The 17,733-nt window shown below is 42.1% G+C and overlaps 1 protein-coding gene across 1 annotated transcript in view; it reads left to right on the top strand.

Annotated features, from left to right (window-relative positions):
• The window catches only part of MYO3B (myosin IIIB), a 344,336-nt gene that overhangs the window by 30,458 nt on the left and 296,145 nt on the right, over window positions 1-17,733 (top strand). The window contains exon 6 of the mRNA XM_075933604.1: window positions 599-744. Within this exon, the coding sequence (XP_075789719.1) occupies window positions 599-744 (146 nt within the window). The remainder of the gene's footprint in view (window positions 1-598; window positions 745-17,733) is intronic.

Genomic DNA, 17,733 nt, shown 5'->3' on the forward strand with positions numbered 1-17,733 from the left:
ATCTAGTTATAATAATATGAATGTAGACACTGACTTTTACTGGCACAGGTATACGGGTCCTGGTCCAAAACCTCTTTGAACTCTATGGAAAACGTCTATTAATTTTAGTTGGCTTTAGATTAGACCCATAATATATTGATTCTTCTTTTTGTCTATATGCAAAACCAGAGGCAAACTACATATATCTGAAAGATTTGTGCAAATTTCATACCATGCAAATCACTCTTGTACCTTACGAATAGCTGTAGAAGTTAAAAGGTATAAAGTCAATACACTTCTAAAATCATTGCAATAGGTTTTAGTAGAATCAATCTTATGTATAATTTAATACAGAATTTTTTATATAGATGTTTGAAACATCCTCTACAATTCTGTAGCATAGATACAATTATCTGTTAAATTTTGTGGGTGTTTTTATTTAAAAAAACCAACAAGCCTAAGGAAAGGATATACTTCTATTGGACTTTTCCATCTGGGAGATACAGGCAAAGCTACAGAAATAGGAGCTGTGTGTGATTTGGGTAATCAAAAGTATGTCAAGGTAGGACAGCATGGAGTGATGAGGTTAATGCATGTTTTCCCCACTTTTATCTGATAGGTCATTGCTTGTGAACAACAGTATGACTACTCTTATGATGCTCGGTGTGACGTATGGTCTCTTGGGATCACAGCTATTGAACTGGGTGATGGAGACCCACCTTTATTTGACATGCATCCTGTGAAAACGCTATTTAAAATTCCAAGGTATGGCACTAGATGGCTCTCTTGACTCACTAGTTTGTTGTTCAGAGGGAGTCTATTGAGAAGTAAAATACATATTTGGTAAACAATTTCTCCCCAAATTGTAAGAAGCCATCACTGGAAAATAGATAAAAAGAGTTGTCATCATTATGAGGATTCCTATTCACTCTGAGTTTAGAAATAATTAATAATAAGGGCTAGTTGAAATAACAGAATTCTGTATTTATTTTATTCTTTTCTTGGGTTTTGATTTTATATGCCATCCACAATAGACTGCAAATGTAATTTTCTTAGCTAAGATTGATAAAAATATTTGTTTCAGAAGAGGCAGAAGCTAGTATTTGAAAATGTAGCATCATATTTTTAAATGGTATTCCTCTGAATCTTTGACTTGTCTAATTGTGGAAAAAAATGTAATTTTGAGAATGTTCTATAGCAATCTGTCAGTTTCACTAAATTATGTCCATCATTTCTTTTTTTAAATTTACTCTTAGATGATAAGACGTGCAGTATTCATATAAAAATAAGATGGAAACTCTCTCCATATTTATTAATATTACATGAATATTTCATTTTGCATTATCTATTTTTTGTTTTGCTTTTTCACCTGATTGGGATTTCTTACTGGACAAAGCAAGAATTTATTGACAGTTTAAAATAGGGTTTAAAAACAGGACCATGGTGGTAATAGGAAAAAATCTCTCAAGAATTTGTCCAAGATTGACTCCAAATTGGCATATGGTTGCCTCTTCCATATTGCATTTGTAAAGGAAGAATCGCCACTGGCTAATGGCAGTTTAAAAGCTTTGACTATAAAAGTGTTTGACCTTTTGTTATCTGCACAATCACCCAATTATCACAAGCTTTTAAAATTTCTTCTGATTGCAATTTGCATTTCTGATTAGGTCTATTTATATGCAGATAAGTCTGTCTTAGGTTCTGCGTCATAATGTTATCTCATTGTACCCATCCCAGTTGTGAACTGCTACCACTCTTCCAAAAATTATTCAGACTGAGGCAGCAGTTCATCTTGTTGCCATTGCAGGAATATAAAACAGGTCATGGCAATTAAAGCTCAAAGGGAGACTCCAGATTTCAAAACTAATATCCATAAATTATTTTCAGATAAATACTCAAAACTGTTTAAAGGGGCTGCAATCATTTTATGGTGTTAAATAACAGCAGGTGATAGAAAGATATATGGAATGTAATGTGGATGCTTTGATTTTTGTGAATGATTTCTCTCTCCCCTTATTCAGTGTTAAATGCCTGTATGACTTTGCAAAATCTAAGCTGGGGTATCTGTGTTGATAAGGTAAATAATATGTGAATTTATCACATAAACTCCTTAATGTCAGAAAAAATATTATTTTTTGAGTGAAATGATTTTCCTCTCCTTTGCTAAAATGCTACTACTAGAAAATATCCATTCACACAAGACATAATAGACCTTGCCGGATGGAAAGAGGGCCTTCTAATGGGATATGGAGCTTGCAATTTCTAAATATTGGTTTAAATCCAATCCAGGTGATAGTGAATAGATGAAAAGATGCTATCATGAGAGGCACCATCTAACAGAGCTTTCAGTCCAGTTCCTTTTTTCCACACTGCATCTGGTGCCTTTTTAGCAGTTTCAAGGATTATTAGTATATAGCCACTGTGATGGTTCCTAAAGTTACTGAGAATTGTGAAGTACTTTGCTACTGTCTACTCTTAGGGTGCATCAACACTGTACCGCTGTTTTGGAATCATTAACATGATTCCAAAATAAAAATGCGAGCAATTCCATTATTTTGAAATAATATTGAAATAATGGGTGGCTTATTCCAACTTCTGTAAACCTAATTCCACAAGGAATAGCTCCTCTTCTAAAATAGCTGTTTCAAAATAGCTACAGTGTGGATGCTCCCCTGCTGCTATTTTGAAATAGCTCCTCACCAGGGCCATTCTTAGGAATTTCTCTCCAGTTTTTCCTGGGGCTCTAAACTGAAATAGCACATACACATTAGGGAACCCTGCCTTGGACTAATTTTGAAGCTTCCCTGTAGTGTGGGCACACTATTTCAAAATAAGCTATTTCAGAATATATCTTCTGGAATAGCTTATTCCGAAATAAGCATGCAGTGTAGACGTACCCTTAATGTCAAGCAATGGTGTGTGTGGGAATTTAAATGTGACCACTTTTGGAGGGACATATTTTGGGCCCTAGCTGTAGTCCAAGGGCCAGAGGAGCTGTTATTTTCCCCTGCAGCCCCAGAGCTGGAAGTGTTTGCTCTCCCTGCTGCAGCCCTGAGGCGGGAAGAGTTCTGTTCCCACACAGATTACTGAAGGGGGCCCTACTGCTTTGCTCTCCCCGTTGTGCATGCCCCTGGTGTGAAGCAGTCTTGTCTATCCATGAAAACCAACAGCCTCAGGCTGCAGACATGCACTTACTTCCAGGTGTCTGCAGAGCTCAGTCTCCCTTGTGCAGGCTGCTGACAGACACATTATCAGTTCCTAAGCCCCTTTGCTAGTGTGTCTCTGATGCTCCTCTATTGTATCTAGCTCCTGTCACTGGACACTCACATGAATAACCAGGAAGGCTATTCCTGAAGGGAGAGAGTACATGAGCTTGACTGGAATAAGATCAGATCCTTTATAAGAATACAACATTCTAATCTATTTACAGTGAAAACAAATACACATTTACTAACAAAGATTTTAAGAGCTAGTGAGTAAGGATAGTAAGAGCAACAGACTACAAATGAAACAAAACTTTAAAATGCAATCCTAAATCTGCACTTACCAGTGTGCATCTTTTGTTCTTACTCTCCTTATTCACTCATGGAGACTTTATTTTTGGTCTTGCTTGTTAATTTCTGTTACCCCAAAATAAGTCATTTGACTGAAAGTCTACAGTTGCTTTTTTTGTATGTGTGTGTGGGGAGGGAGGGAGAAATATTTTAGGCTCATAATAACTTATATTAATATATTTTGACCTAATTCAGCACAATTAAATATATTTTAAAAAGTCCACTTCAATCTGACTTCATTATCAACTGACTTATTCATAGGCCCAAACAAACGTATGTAGCTCTCTAGAGTTAAATAAAGCAAAATAAAGCAAAAGAAAGGGAAGAAAAGGAACTCAAAATGAGCTCCTCAACATCCAGTTGCTTGTGCAGATTCTCACTTAAACAGCAGTGGATCCATCAGCACACACTTACTGGCAGTTCCTGGGGACGTGCCCTGCTCCCTGCACACTCACCACTGTCGGCATAAGAAATACGAAGTTAAAGGGGATGAGTGTGGAGGGAGGCTATGCCCAGTTTTCCATTCTCCTAAATTGGTGCCTGTTGCTAAAATGGAGGCTCTCTGTTCATTTGTGTCAGGCTTTCATTGGCTTATGGTTTTAAATGACATTTACAAGTCAGTTTTCAGTTACTCATACAAATATATAATGATGGAGGGATGAGATTGCGAAGAAGTTTGTTATAAAATTCTGCAATGGCTATGGTAACCTTTAGTTAATCTAGCATTTCATCTGAAAATGTAAAATGCCACCAAGTTAGAATGGACAATAATTGTTATGAAGTATTGATTTACTGTACATATCTCATTTCTGCAAAGCATCCTATACTATTCCAACTTCATTGATTCTCTGGCCATTTTTGCTGACTGGATTGATTTGAATCCTAGTTTGGGGCGGGGGGATATAACTGTCATTTGCAATGAGTGACCCATGTACTGGATTTGTATTGTCTGACTGTATCCTTGTTCCTCTAATACATGGCTACAGCTGGTCCATACCTTTCCATTTCCAACAGTAGGTGACCCAGCCAGGCAGTTGCAAATTGTCCTTAAGGGTACTCTTTAGACTGGTTTAACCTGTTCTTCCCCATTGTTCAAAGAGTAGAGCTAAAATAATCTTCATTAGAAGCATCATTGTTATTTTAATTGCTCAATCAGAGCAGAAACCAGTTATGGCTAGACCGTGTTTCTGCCTAGTCCTGCTAAGAGCTAAAAATCACTGAGAGCTGAAATCGCTTAAGATGGGCATGTTGTCTGCAAAGAACTGAAAATTATAAAAGACTGATCTGCAGAGGTCACAGCAGAGAGGCCGATGGCAGAAGATGGTGACTGATTATTGGCTGGTGAAGAAGTGGCTGGAGAGGCACTGCCAGCAGGACAGCTGGTGGAGAGGGCCAAAGTAAAGCCCAACAGAGAGGGGTGGTGAGCAAATGGTCAAGCAGCACAGTGATTAAGGAGTCTCTTTGCCCCTCTTGCCCCTACTTCCTCTAGCCACAGTGAGAGGTAAACTCTGCAGATTCACCTCTGAACTCTGGGTCTGTGCTGATCAAGGACAACAACTGTGAGTGGGGTTCAGAGAAGGGTTGGGCATGTGAACGGGACTTAACTTGAAATGATCTGGACAAACTAGAGAAATGGACTGAGGTAAATAGGATGAAGTTTAATAAGGACAAATGCAAAGTGCTCCACTTAGGAAGGAACAATCAGTCTCACACATACAGAATGGGAAGTGATTGTCTAGGAAGGAGTACTGCAGAAAGGGATCTAGGGGTTATAGTGGACCACAAGCTAAATATGAGTCAACAGTGTGACGCTGTTGCAAAAAAAGCAAACATGAGTCTGGGATGCATTAATAGCAATGTTGTGAGCAAGACATGGGAAGTCATTCTTCCACTCTACTCTGTGCTGATTAGGCTTCAGTTGAAGTACTGTGTCCAGTTCTGGGCATCACATTTCAAGAAAGATGTGGAGAAATTGGAGAAAGTCCAGAGAAGAGCAACAAGAATGATTAAAGGCCTAGAGAACATGAGCTATGAGGGAAGACTGAAAGAATTGGGCTTGTTTAGGTTAGAAAGGAGACGACTGAGAGGGAACATGATAGCAATTTCCGGTATCTAAAATGGTGTCACAAGGGGGAGGGATAAAAATTGTTGTTCTTGGCTTTTGAGGATAGGACAGCAATGAGCTTAAGCTGCAGCAAGGGAGATTTAGGTTGGACATTAGGAAAAACTTCCTAACTCTCAGGGTGGTTTAACACTGGAATAAATTGCCTAGGGAGGTTGTGGAATCTCCATCTCTGGAGATATTTAAGAGCAGGTTGGATAAACATCTATCAGGGATGGACTAGATGGTGCTTGGTCCTGCCGTGAGGGCAGGGGACGGGACTTGATCTCTCGAGGTCCCTTCCAGTTCTAGTGTTCTATGATTCTGTGACTTATGAGTTGCTGGATTTAGGAATCTGAGGGGGAAAGGACACTGCCAACTTACTTGGGGACGAGTCTTTTGCTCATCATTTGTTTATGAACCCTCTGTGCAGTATTTTATCAAATTAATGCTGAGTTATTTTCCCCCTTTAATTAGTGTGTTTCCTTTCTACACTCAGACTGTGTCTGAGAGTAGGGATGTACTACCTCTATAGATGCACAGGGGTAGTGTGTAATTTCCCCAGGTTAGTGGATGAGGACTTGAGCCAGTTCTGTGTTGTATAGATGGAAAGAGACTCTTAGATATTGAATCTGGTACTGATTGCTGCTGGCTGCACCTGGCAGAAAGGTTACATTTATAATACTTTCTAACTTAAAAGTGAAATACAGGGGTTATGGAGCCACTCTGGAGAGACCTTGACACTTTTCAGTCAGTCACTGTGATAAAAGGAGTGAAATCAGGTTCCTCTGTTTGAACCTTGCAACTATTTTGTACATGCTGATTGGTTGTTTGTCCCAGCTTGTTCCACCCTTCTTCACAGTCCCCTTATTGTCAGCCTCACTCCTCTGCATCCATCCTTCCTCCGACCTCTTCCATATCCCTCTGCCCTCTGGCTTCCTTTCCCCCTTCTTTTTGTTCCTGTTTACTCACAGCTTTTGCCATTCCTGACCCAGGACTGAATTCTGTAACCCCAACCAATTGCACATCACAGCCCTTCATATTATTCTCCAGAGCATAGCTCTCCAGCCCCCAGGTATTTTGTGTTTACACTGTAAGCACCATAGTGGCATCCTGTAGAGTTAGATGCAGACTAAGCTACAAAAGGGGTTTGGAACTCTAACTGCCTGAGCGAGGTAGCTTGGTTGATTGAAGCATTCTTCTGGTGACCTAGCTGTGTCTACTTAGTTTGTAGTAGTTATGGTGCTCAGGGATGTGGGTTTAACTGTAGACCAGCACTATGTTTCAAAGCAATGAGGAATTCACATAATGGTTTGATCTTGGCAATGTACATGTGAGCATGTATTGAAGCCAAGGGGATTGCTCACCTGAATGAAGTTACTCATGATTGTATGTGTTGGCATGATCATGCCCTAAGGCATTCCACCAGGAATGTTTGAGAGCCACCGAAGGGCAGAATAAAATAAAATGTTTTCTAGCTGCGTAGATTATGTCCCATCTCCTAACATGAAAAACACATCCATTGAAAATGGAATCTCAGGCATTCATTTTCCGTGTCACTACTCAAAGGGTCTGTGAAGCATATGCCGATGGTGAAGAGTTGGCTGGTCACGTGGCTGTTTCCCTTTATTCCAGTTGCTAGATCTTGCTAAATGTGGCTTAAAATTACTCTCCCAATGTTACTCCTCCATATAAGTGGTTTCTGTAGCTGCCATGATTATGGGAGCATGTCTGGGAGGGGACATGTCCATAAATGGGAGGGCAGATGGCCTATGTGACTTGAAATGGGAGGTGAGGGTAGTTTATAGGGTACTCACTATTAAGATGAAATTCATGCTCTTGTGACATTTGAGAACCCCAAGTACTAAGATATCTTTTTTTCAGTGACCCTGGCCATTGTTCTAAGGTTTCTGTTCTCTCCTTGTTTCATTACTCTCTTTCTCTGATGCTGAGTGGGGTGTTTTTAAAATTATACCCTTTGTTTATGTATCTAAATGGGAACTGCCCTCTGTTGATAATCTAGCCCCAGCTGTGGATGCTGGATATTTGAAAAGCTGGCCTCAAACTTGTTTGAAAATCTGTGTTAAAGAAAGTTCCAGTTAGTGGCCAAACTCTTCCCTTTCCTAGATCTGTGTAAAATCCAGTGCCTACAGCAAGAACTAGATAGAGATATTTTTAAAAAGTCTTAGTTATGTTTCAGGTCCAAATGTTTCATTACACACTAAGGGGTTACACACTAAGGGTATGTCTACACTAGCCTCCTAGTTCGAACTAGGGAGGTTAATGTAGGCATTCGAAGTTGCAAATGAAGCCCGGGATTTAAATATTCCGGGCTTCATTTGCATCTTCCTGGGCGCCGCCATTTTTAAATGTCCTTTAGTCCGAACTCCGTGCCCGCGGCTACACGCGGCACGGAGTAAGTAGTTCGAATTAGGATCTCTAATTCGAACTACCGTTACTCCTCATAAAACGAGGTGTTCCGGTAGTTCGAATTAGAGATCCTAATTCGAACTACCTGCTCCGTGCCGCGTGTAGCCGCGGGCACGGAGTTCGGACTAAGGGACATTTAAAAATGGCAGCGCTCAGGAAGATGAAGCCCGGAATATTTAAATCCCGGGCTTCATTTGCAACTTCGAATGCCTACATTAACCTCCCTAGTTCGAACTAGGAGGCTAGTGTAGACATACCCTAATTTTCTGACTTTAGCTTTGTATGTTTTCTTTAGCTTTAGAAGGGGAAGGTACACATATGCATAGGCTAATGCACAAATATTATAAAGACCACATTCATACCCTTACAAACATTTAATTGTGTGCATCCTGATGGAGGTAGCACTGGGATTACATGCAAGCATCTTATCCCTAAAACTGATCATGAGAAGAAGCATAATCTTAAAGCAAATGTTAATCTTTTATTTTGCGATAATGCACACAGTCTCCCTCATGAAAATGAATTCTTGGAACTAGCTCATAAATCTCCTGAATAGGGACCTCCGGTGCCTACAGATAGAGATAAATCATACTGAGAAGACACTGAACCATGAAATGATTCTGTTAACATGTCGTCTGTCTAGAATATATTTTCAAATCTCAAACAGAAGGGTCTAAATTATGAAGGGAAGGTGGCCTAGCAAAGTTGGTAATTCAGAATTTGATACTTTTAACCTCTTCCATCTGCTGCCACTACTTACGTGTCTCTGTTTTGGCACAGTATTGTAAGGTAAAAGATTGTCTGATGTTGACTGTCATTAGAAGTAACCATTTTAAAGTGAAATAGACCCATAAATTCTTCAAGCTATGTTATCTTACAAAAAGTATTACATCATATAGATAAAATCTCTTAAGCTAGTAGCACTGTAAGATTTAGAAAAGAAAACTAATGGCTAGGATAAGTACTGTGGCAAAAAAGAGATAAATATCTTGCATTGTGGTCTGGGAATTATGGTTATAAATACCAGTAGACAATGAAGTATTTATTTTCAGTCTGTGGCTATACTATATTTTCTTTATGGATCTAACTCTTCATTATGTTGCTGACAGCAGATTGGTAGAGAGTAGGCACTCAACAGTTAAGGGAATGTTTCTGATTCTGCCACAGATTTCCTGTGTAACTTCTAAAGCCCGTGCTATGGAATGCAAAATACAGGTGGTACTACTACTACTACTACTAAATAATAATAAAATTATTATTATTTATTTAGATACAGCATAATGAATAAACCTATGCTATGTTTTTATAAATAGTGTAGCCATGATCATGTGTCTTAGAAGATGCCACAGTACTTTTGTGTGTCCCTCACTTTGTCCCCTTGTGCATGGCATGGACAGGCCCGTACAATGGAGTGTGATCTCTTTCTTTCCTTACCTTCTGACTGGTTAAGGACAATTTATAGGGAGGGGACACACATTTTTCCTGGATAGAACTTTCAAATAGGAAATATTAACTTTTCCTACTTGCAAATGGATCCATCATGCACTCTGGGACATTTACAGCCACCACAATGAAGAGACTAGGGTTATTTTGCTCTTTGTTGTGATTCTGAAATATTGTCCATCTGCCAGAGTTCTCCACACATCATAATGGAGGGAATATTGCAAACATGAACTGTAGAAGAAAACCCCACAAGTTACATAGTGAAACAGCTAAAAGAATGAATCGCAGTTATTTCAAATGAAATGTGTGATAGGTAATAAGGAAAGAGAAATGCTTAATATAGTCTTACCCTGAACAGGTTTTAATCTATCAGAGCCTAAATTGTCTCGTACTTACTGGGTATGTGGAAAACAATATAGTGACATAGTCATTAAATCATATTAATGGGCCAAATTCTGGCCATGTATACATATGGCTGATATTGCCTTCAATGTGAGCCCTGTGTGCATACCCAAGGGAATAATTTTACCTTTACAGGGTCAAATTGTTATCATGTGATATGTTGCTGCTTTGATAAGGTGCGGTTTAGAAATAGGTGCTAAGTTAGAGAACCACGTAAGTACCCAGATAAGTAGATATATGAGATTTTCTTTGCTCTCTTCACTTGGCTTGTATGAAGAGTAAAGGGACTCAGGAGTAAAGATGCTGGTCTAAAGCAGCCATGAGCAACCAAGACTAGTGTGTGGCCTCATGAGTGTCCCTCCTTCATCTCAGTGGACCACAAGATTGTAGTAATCAAGATGGTCTCTCAGTATAAGTTAGTTTTCCTAACTGTATTTGTGTGCCAGCTGAACCATAGCAGCACTATGATTGGATGCAGAGAGAGCGCATGGCCCTTACAGTCAATGCTGTGTGCTTTACATGCGTGCCACGTTAGTAATACCAGAAGGGAAAAAGCTATGTGGATGGAAACCAGTGGAATTTGGCAACCCTCTGCCTGGACAACAGTAATCAAAATGCCTTGTTGCAGGCTACACACAGAACCCTGGTGGCCCACATCCATGGACCACAGTTTGCCCACCTCTGGTCTAGGGGTTAGGGCACTAGTCTGGGATTTGAGAACCTATATTCAATCTCCAGTTTTATTGTAGACTTCCCTAGGCAAGTCTTAGAGGCAGATTTCCAAAGGTATTTAGGTATCTAAGGGTATGTCTACACTACACAGCTTTAGCAACGCAGCTGTGCCGCTGTAAGTCAGGCAGTGTAAACACTGTTTTGTCAGCACTTTTGCTGACCAAAAACTTCCACCCCTTACAAGCACATTTGCTTTGTTGGCAGGAGAGCACTCTATAAAATACTATAGAAGATGCCACATCCTATGCGTCATGGTGATGTGCACCCTCTATAATCTTTTTGTTTTTTAAAATCCAGTCTATTACATTATTCGCACAAGAGTGTGAAAGTTAAGGAGTAATGTGGTGTTAATGCAATAGCCTTTCACTTATGATGTCTGGTGAAATGGCCCCTAGTTCCATGGGAAATGAGTTGACTTGTCTCAAGCTGTCACCACAGTTTACAGTTATTAGGGGGTGTTAAAGTAAGAACTTTGTAGTGGTAGAACTGGGTCAGGAACGATGCACAAAATTTAATCCCTGTTAAAAGTGGTATGGACCAAATTTGTCATTGGTGTAATCCACTGGCTTAAATTCAGTTGTGCAAGGGATGAATTGAGTAAATAATGTATTGCTGATTGTAGGGTTTGGAAGTGGCTAAAAAAAAAGCAAAGAGAGAGATGTGTGTGTGCTTCTATAGCCATATAAATACATCCATTAATTATTGCCCCTTTAGTTCTAAATGGCTACAATCAAAATAGCATTTGGTTGTCAGGTCTTAGCATTCGTATGATATCAAAATGAGGACCTGATTCTCCACTGCCCATATACCACGAGTAGTCAATTATATATATTCACAGTGGTGGTAAAATGATAGCAAATCAGAATTATGCATTCTCACTGGGTAGTAGTGTTTTATATTCAGTTGGTACTCATTTTGTAAAGGTATATTACACAAATTCTTTCCTTAAACATTAACCCTCAGGTCTATACTGTTTGCTGTATATAATTTCTTGTGTGAATTATATTTGCAAATATATAACAATACTGGGTGAAAATGTATTCAATCAATTTTGCCTTTTTTCTGTTAACAAATTATCCAAAAATAGATTGAATAATGAATGCATCTGCTAGAATCACAGCCTTATTTTCTGAATAATGTCAGCAGGTAATTCAGGGTCTGTAGCTTGTTCATGAGCAGTTCACTGTCAGACTTTGATATTCAGAATTTCAGCTGTTTGGACTGAACACAGGCATGTGATATGTTGCTGTTCCTTGATTAGATAAGAGTCATTCTTGGACCAGGTTTCTAGCATGAAAACTTGCCATTGTAAACATAAAACATTTCTTTATGTGAATATTCTGCAACATTTGTTTAAAATGTGCAGTTTCAGCAAGCATTTCCTGCCAGTAAACCCATTTGCTAGAGCATTCATGGAAAGTGAGCACAGATGAGACACGAGCACAGTCAAAATGAATTCACTGAGAAATGTAAATGAATAATCACGTAAACATGTTGGAAGTATTTGCCCAGCTCTATTACTAACCATTCCCTTTATAACAGAGGGAAAGGTCTGTCCCTTGTACTCTGTGGTGTTCTGTGTTTTGCTCTTTGACTTAGTCAGAATTCTAGTACAGAGCAGAGTTGCCTGCCAGATTTGTTTAGTGAATCCATATGTAGCCCATTTTATGCACATAAGCTGTTTTATTCAACCAGTTTCCAAAGTAAATTGTTACTACTTGGAATCCATTGCATAAGTAAGAGCAGACTGCTAAGATATAGTAAGTGCCATTTTGTTTTGCTCCAGTCAAAAATTTCATGCTGACAAGGTCAAGCCCTGCAGTCTGAGTGCAGTCAAGTGCTGAAAAGGCACGTCCTACATGAGCAGAAGTGGTAGATGGATCCCTACTAACCATTGTCTAGTTCAACACAATTGAGCATTGGAAATGTAGCATTCTGGTTAGATTGGGCTGTGCTTAGCTGTAGATATTCTGCCTTGCAAATAATTGCAAATTAAAAATATTTTTTTTTAGTATGTTGTCAGAACAGGTTACCACTTAAGCAAGAATTCCTATGAAATTACATTAGATAATGACATACACTTTAGCTGTCCTCAGGCAGTTACACTGTAAACAAGAAATAGTCATTAAATACAGTAATTCATAATGTTAAGGAGATTTTTGCTACTGAACAACATAAACTAGAGGTTATAATGGAGAAATGGGGCATGGCTAAGTTTGTGTTGTGCTGGGAAGTACCTGTGAGTTTGAAAGCTGGATGAAAAATCAGTGAGTTATAAATAGTTATCAGCCAATTTTCTGCCATTCATGCAAGAGAACAGCTTCTGCTAGGTTGATAATTTACATGTAATATTCCTTTGCAGTAAGAAATTTACTTTTTGATATTTTTATATGATTGATTGATAGACTTTATATTGAAATACAGTCTTAAAATAAAAAGAAATGGGATAATCTAGTGATCAAATTCCTTGCTACAGACCTAGCTAACTACATTTTCAACATATATGTCTACATCATTACCAGAGCCTGCTGAGAGGCTACTGATGCTTTATTAGATAAGGTTTAGATAGATTACCTGCAGTACTAAACAATTTACTGAGCAAAGAAAATAGACTTCCAACACTGTATAGAAATGAAACATCACCGTTATTTGAGATTTCTTGGTAGCCTTGGAAACAATATGGGAGCAGTGACATCAGCAACAATTATGTCCAATTTTTATCTTTAGTTTATCACCAAGGTAACCAGAGCAGGTTTTCCTGCTTGAAATTTTAAGGATGCTTTGATTCTGTATTAAGCAAGCATGCATGAAGCATGCATTTAGAAAGTCTGCTCAAATAGCATTCAGTTTCTTGTTTAAAATGATTAGTGTGTGAGTCAGGATTTAAATAGTGTAAACTCATCTTTTTTTTCCTGTAGCAGCTGCAAGCAAATAAAGCCTTAGTAGTTGTTTTGGATGCTCTAAATACTGGAGGAAGAAGAACATTGATTTTTCTTTAGCTGATCTTAAACAATGAATATGCTGTTGGTATTTTTCAATCTTCTGAAAAAATAATCCTAAAACACTGTAGGGCAGAGATTACTGTTTGCACCCCAGCTTCTTCGGGGCTGTAGTGGGGTACACTTACCGCCACAGCGCCACCAGTTGTCGGTCCTGGGAATTAGCTTAGACGGCAGATGGTGGGATCCTTTTCGGGACACTGCCCTCTGGCAGTGCCCACAACAGCCTCTACGCTTCCCCCCTTCCGGGGGCTGGTTGGTTGTAGGTTGGTAGGCCTTCGGGAGGCAGTTCTTCCACCCCTAGTGCAGTGGGTGGCTAGTTCACCCTACTGCCCTACCGTGCCTTAAAATAATCCAAGTCAGTGAGTCTATTCCCGGCCTTGCTTCACATCGGGGTGAGAGGCAATAGTTTGCGTGCCCGACCTTGCTTCAGGTCCAGGCCGCAGGGAAAGAAGTTAACCATATATGCAAGTCTATCAGCTCACAGTTCTGAGCAGGGCAACCGTTCTAGTCCTGCCCCTTTAAAAGGTCCAGCCTGACTCCCGTCCGGCAGCAAAGCACCGTAGGTAAGCCCGGACCCTCGAGCAGGGCGGGGAGGCAAACCCAGGGTGCAAGCCCAGACCCTCGAACAGGGCAAGGCGATAAATACAAGAAGCTGAGCCTAGGCCCTGGTACAGGGCGGGGCAGCTAATCAAAATGGCGGCCCGGCCCTAGCTTAGGGCGGGGCAGCAAATGGCAGCCAGGCCCTGGCGCAAGGCATGGCCGCAAATAAACACACAGGTTTGTAGAAGCTCCTAGTTCAGGAGCTGGGCAGGTAGCGCACCTGCAGCAGTGGCGAGGGGGAGACTGCCACCCGATTAGTGGGTGGCTGGGGGGTGCAGGCCCACCCACTCCACTGCGCCCCGGCCCAGGGGCCCTGAATGCAGCAGTGCAGCTACTACTGGCTCAGCAGGGGCTCCAGCCTGCAACTTGCTAGCCTAGGGCTGCTCTCAGCCCGTGCTACCCCCGGGTCACTCCTCGTCTCCCCCTTCGCAAATACCTGTACCTCTGGCAGGTCAGTCAGGGAGTCGAGGGCGGTGTTGTCCCAGCAGGGTCCGGGTGGCCCAATCCAGGCTTCAATGGGTTGGAGCTCTGCAGCGTCCAGTGGGCTCGTCAGGCCCCGGGGTTCAGGCTGGCATCAGGGTTCCAGCCGGTCCACCGGCTCTGGCAAGCCCTCAGGATCCCTGTCAGTCCGTAGGTCCTCTAGCTTGGGCAGGACCTCAGGGTCTCTGGGTGTCCACAGGCCTTGGGGCTTACGCAGGACCTTCGTTTCAGGCAGGTCCTCAAGTTCATCAGGCACCAGCAGAGCCCCGGGCTCCTCTGGGTCAGAGGGTAGCTCTGCTGGCTGGCTTGGCCAGGCCTCGGCAGCCCAGGCAGGGCCGTCTTCACTGGCCTTGTGGAAGGCAGCTGTGGGTGGCCCCAGCCAGGTTCGGCCTTCAGGTCAGGGAGCTCGGGGCAGGCCTCTATCTCTTCCAGAGGCTGTGGCCTGACCGAGCTCTCAGCTAGGCTTTTTATAGTCCTAGCCCCGCTCCTTGCCTTCTGGTCAGGTGACTGGGGGGCTAGGCTGTGTCTAAAATGGCTTCCGGGGGGGGGGGTATTTTCTCCCTTCCAGTAGTGGGGGAGGTCTCCACCCCACTACAGGGGGATTCACTCCCCCCCCCCCCCCCCGAGGAGAACACCTGGTACTTTCATTGATGCCTTCCCTTAGGATGTCACCAAGGATCGGTAGTTTAAAACTGAATAATGTCTTCAAAGGAGACCCATCATTCAATGCTGCATGGGGAATATATTGGATGGTTGGATTGGATGCATTCGCTGGCCAAAGATCCTTCTTTGATCAACATCACCCACCACTTTTGAAGCTCTGCTGGTCAGTTGTGGGTTCCCATGTGTCTTACATATCTTCAGACATACTGCAGGTAGACTTTCAATTGCCATTAGACTTTGGATAGGTGGTTACAGAATCAAACCCATGGTATTGAGTATCAGATCCTGTGGTTTCTCTGTTTGTCTTCATGGAAAGTGAGGGAGACTTGAGACTGAAGGTACAACGCTGAGGAAAGAAACCACCTGGACTGAATATTTTCTGTCTACCTTTGTCTGGCTGTGATAGGGAAGCACTTTAATAGGAAGAATGAAATAGTCCTTATCCAGCATGATCAAATGAGGGATGTAAACACTAAGCAGGAAAAAATATCTAAGCCCTAGTCTATACTAGGGAGTTATTTCAAAATAACCCCCCTTAGGTCAAATTTATAAGCAGAGAATCCACATTACCCAACCTTGTTATTTCAAAGTAACAGGCTGGTTATTTCAAAATCTGTACTCCTGCTTTCCTCGGGGAATAATGCTAATTTTGAAATAGTGTTCATGTGGATGCTTCAGTGCTACTAATTTGAAATAATGGGCCTCCAGAGGTTTCTCTCAGCTGCAGTTCTGACTATTCTGGCCATACCTGGCATCTCCACTGCTTCCCTTCTCCTGCAACAGCAGGAGAAGAGTTTGTGCCATGTTGGAGAGTAGTGAGAGCCATGTGCAATACAGCAGCAAATAAGGTAGCCATGAGCGACCCCAGTGCTCCTTCAGAGCCTCCCACTGCTGTCAGCACTTCTGCTGCTCCCTTGGTTGCCACTGTGCCCAGGGACACAGGAGAGCTCCAGCCTGGACTGTTGCAGAGATCCTGGACCTCATTGAGGTCTGGGGGGGAGGGGGGAGGAAATCAACCTCCAGGATCTCCTCATCAGAAAGAGAAATGCTGAGGTTTATTGCCGAATCACCACTATCCTGGACATTTGACCAAGGCCAGATGAATATTAAAGAGCTTTGGCAGGCCTACTACAAGGCCAGGGAGCAGAGCCGATGCTCCCGGGGCGGCAACACACAGCTGCCACTACTCTAAAGAGATGGCTTCCATCCTCAGAGGTGGGCCAGTCACCTCCTTCCCCCTCCCTGACATTGTGGAGTCTATCCAGGACATGCCCAGAGTCAGTCTCTAGGCCAGCATGGAGGCCGCACAACAACCTGTGGAGTGCAAGTCCCAAGCACTAAGCCCCATGATACTCTCACACAGCAACCCCTCGGTCCTTCTCACAAGGTTCCTGCACAGGCCTGCCTTACTCTGGCCTCTGTGGTGGGACACCTTCCCACAACAAGCCACCACTAAAGAGTCTGGGACCCTGAAATCACACAGCAGTGCCCCACACACCTCAGGGTCATGACTGCCATCACGCGGCCCTGGACATGCACCGCTCCCGAAAGCAGCTGACATGTATAGCAGTGGCTTCACATGCTGCCCCTCATCTATGGGCACCAACTCCACAGCCTCTACTGGTCACCGTTCTCCATTACTGATCAATGGGAGCTGCAGGAGTGGTGTCTTCAGGCAAACAGGTAACCACACATGGACAAAGTGCATTTGTGTTCAGAGCAAGTCATTGTGGACTTTTGCAATTAACCAATTGTGCATACAATTTTCTGTTTTGCATGCGCCTAGTTAGGTGGAGATTCAAATATTTTTGCATTGATATGTTGAAAGAAAAGGATCCAGTTCAATCTCTGCCTTGACTTCAAGAAGGGATTGTCTATATATCAGGCCCTTAGCCAGGGCTGGCTCGAGCCATTCCTGCGCCCCAGGCAGCAGGCACGTGACGGGCATGCACAGCCCCAGTGCACTGAGCAACTCAAAGCTGCAATCAGGTGCGTGGCGCCTTATTGCAGCTCTAAGGGGTGCCGCACGGCTCCCAGCCCCAGGCGCGCGGCACCTGATGGCAGCTCTAAGGGGCACTGCCCGGTCCCTGGGTTTCTGAATTAGAAACATACTTCACAGTCTATGGTTAATATTTGAGTCCAGTGGCCCACATCATTGTTTATACTAGTGTATAATGAATTGAGCCAAAAAATAAATTAGATCTTTTTGTGTGTACAGATGATAATTCCTTTGTGTACCACAGACTGAATGCATACCTCATGCATCCCAGAGTATGAAGCTTTTCATGAAGTGTAATTGAATATTAGATGCCTTTCTCAGAAATAGAGTATTGATGTTCATATATAT

The sequence above is a fragment of the Pelodiscus sinensis genome, chromosome 7 (assembly GCF_049634645.1).
Source record: "Pelodiscus sinensis isolate JC-2024 chromosome 7, ASM4963464v1, whole genome shotgun sequence".
Lineage (NCBI taxonomy): Eukaryota > Metazoa > Chordata > Testudines > Trionychidae > Pelodiscus > Pelodiscus sinensis.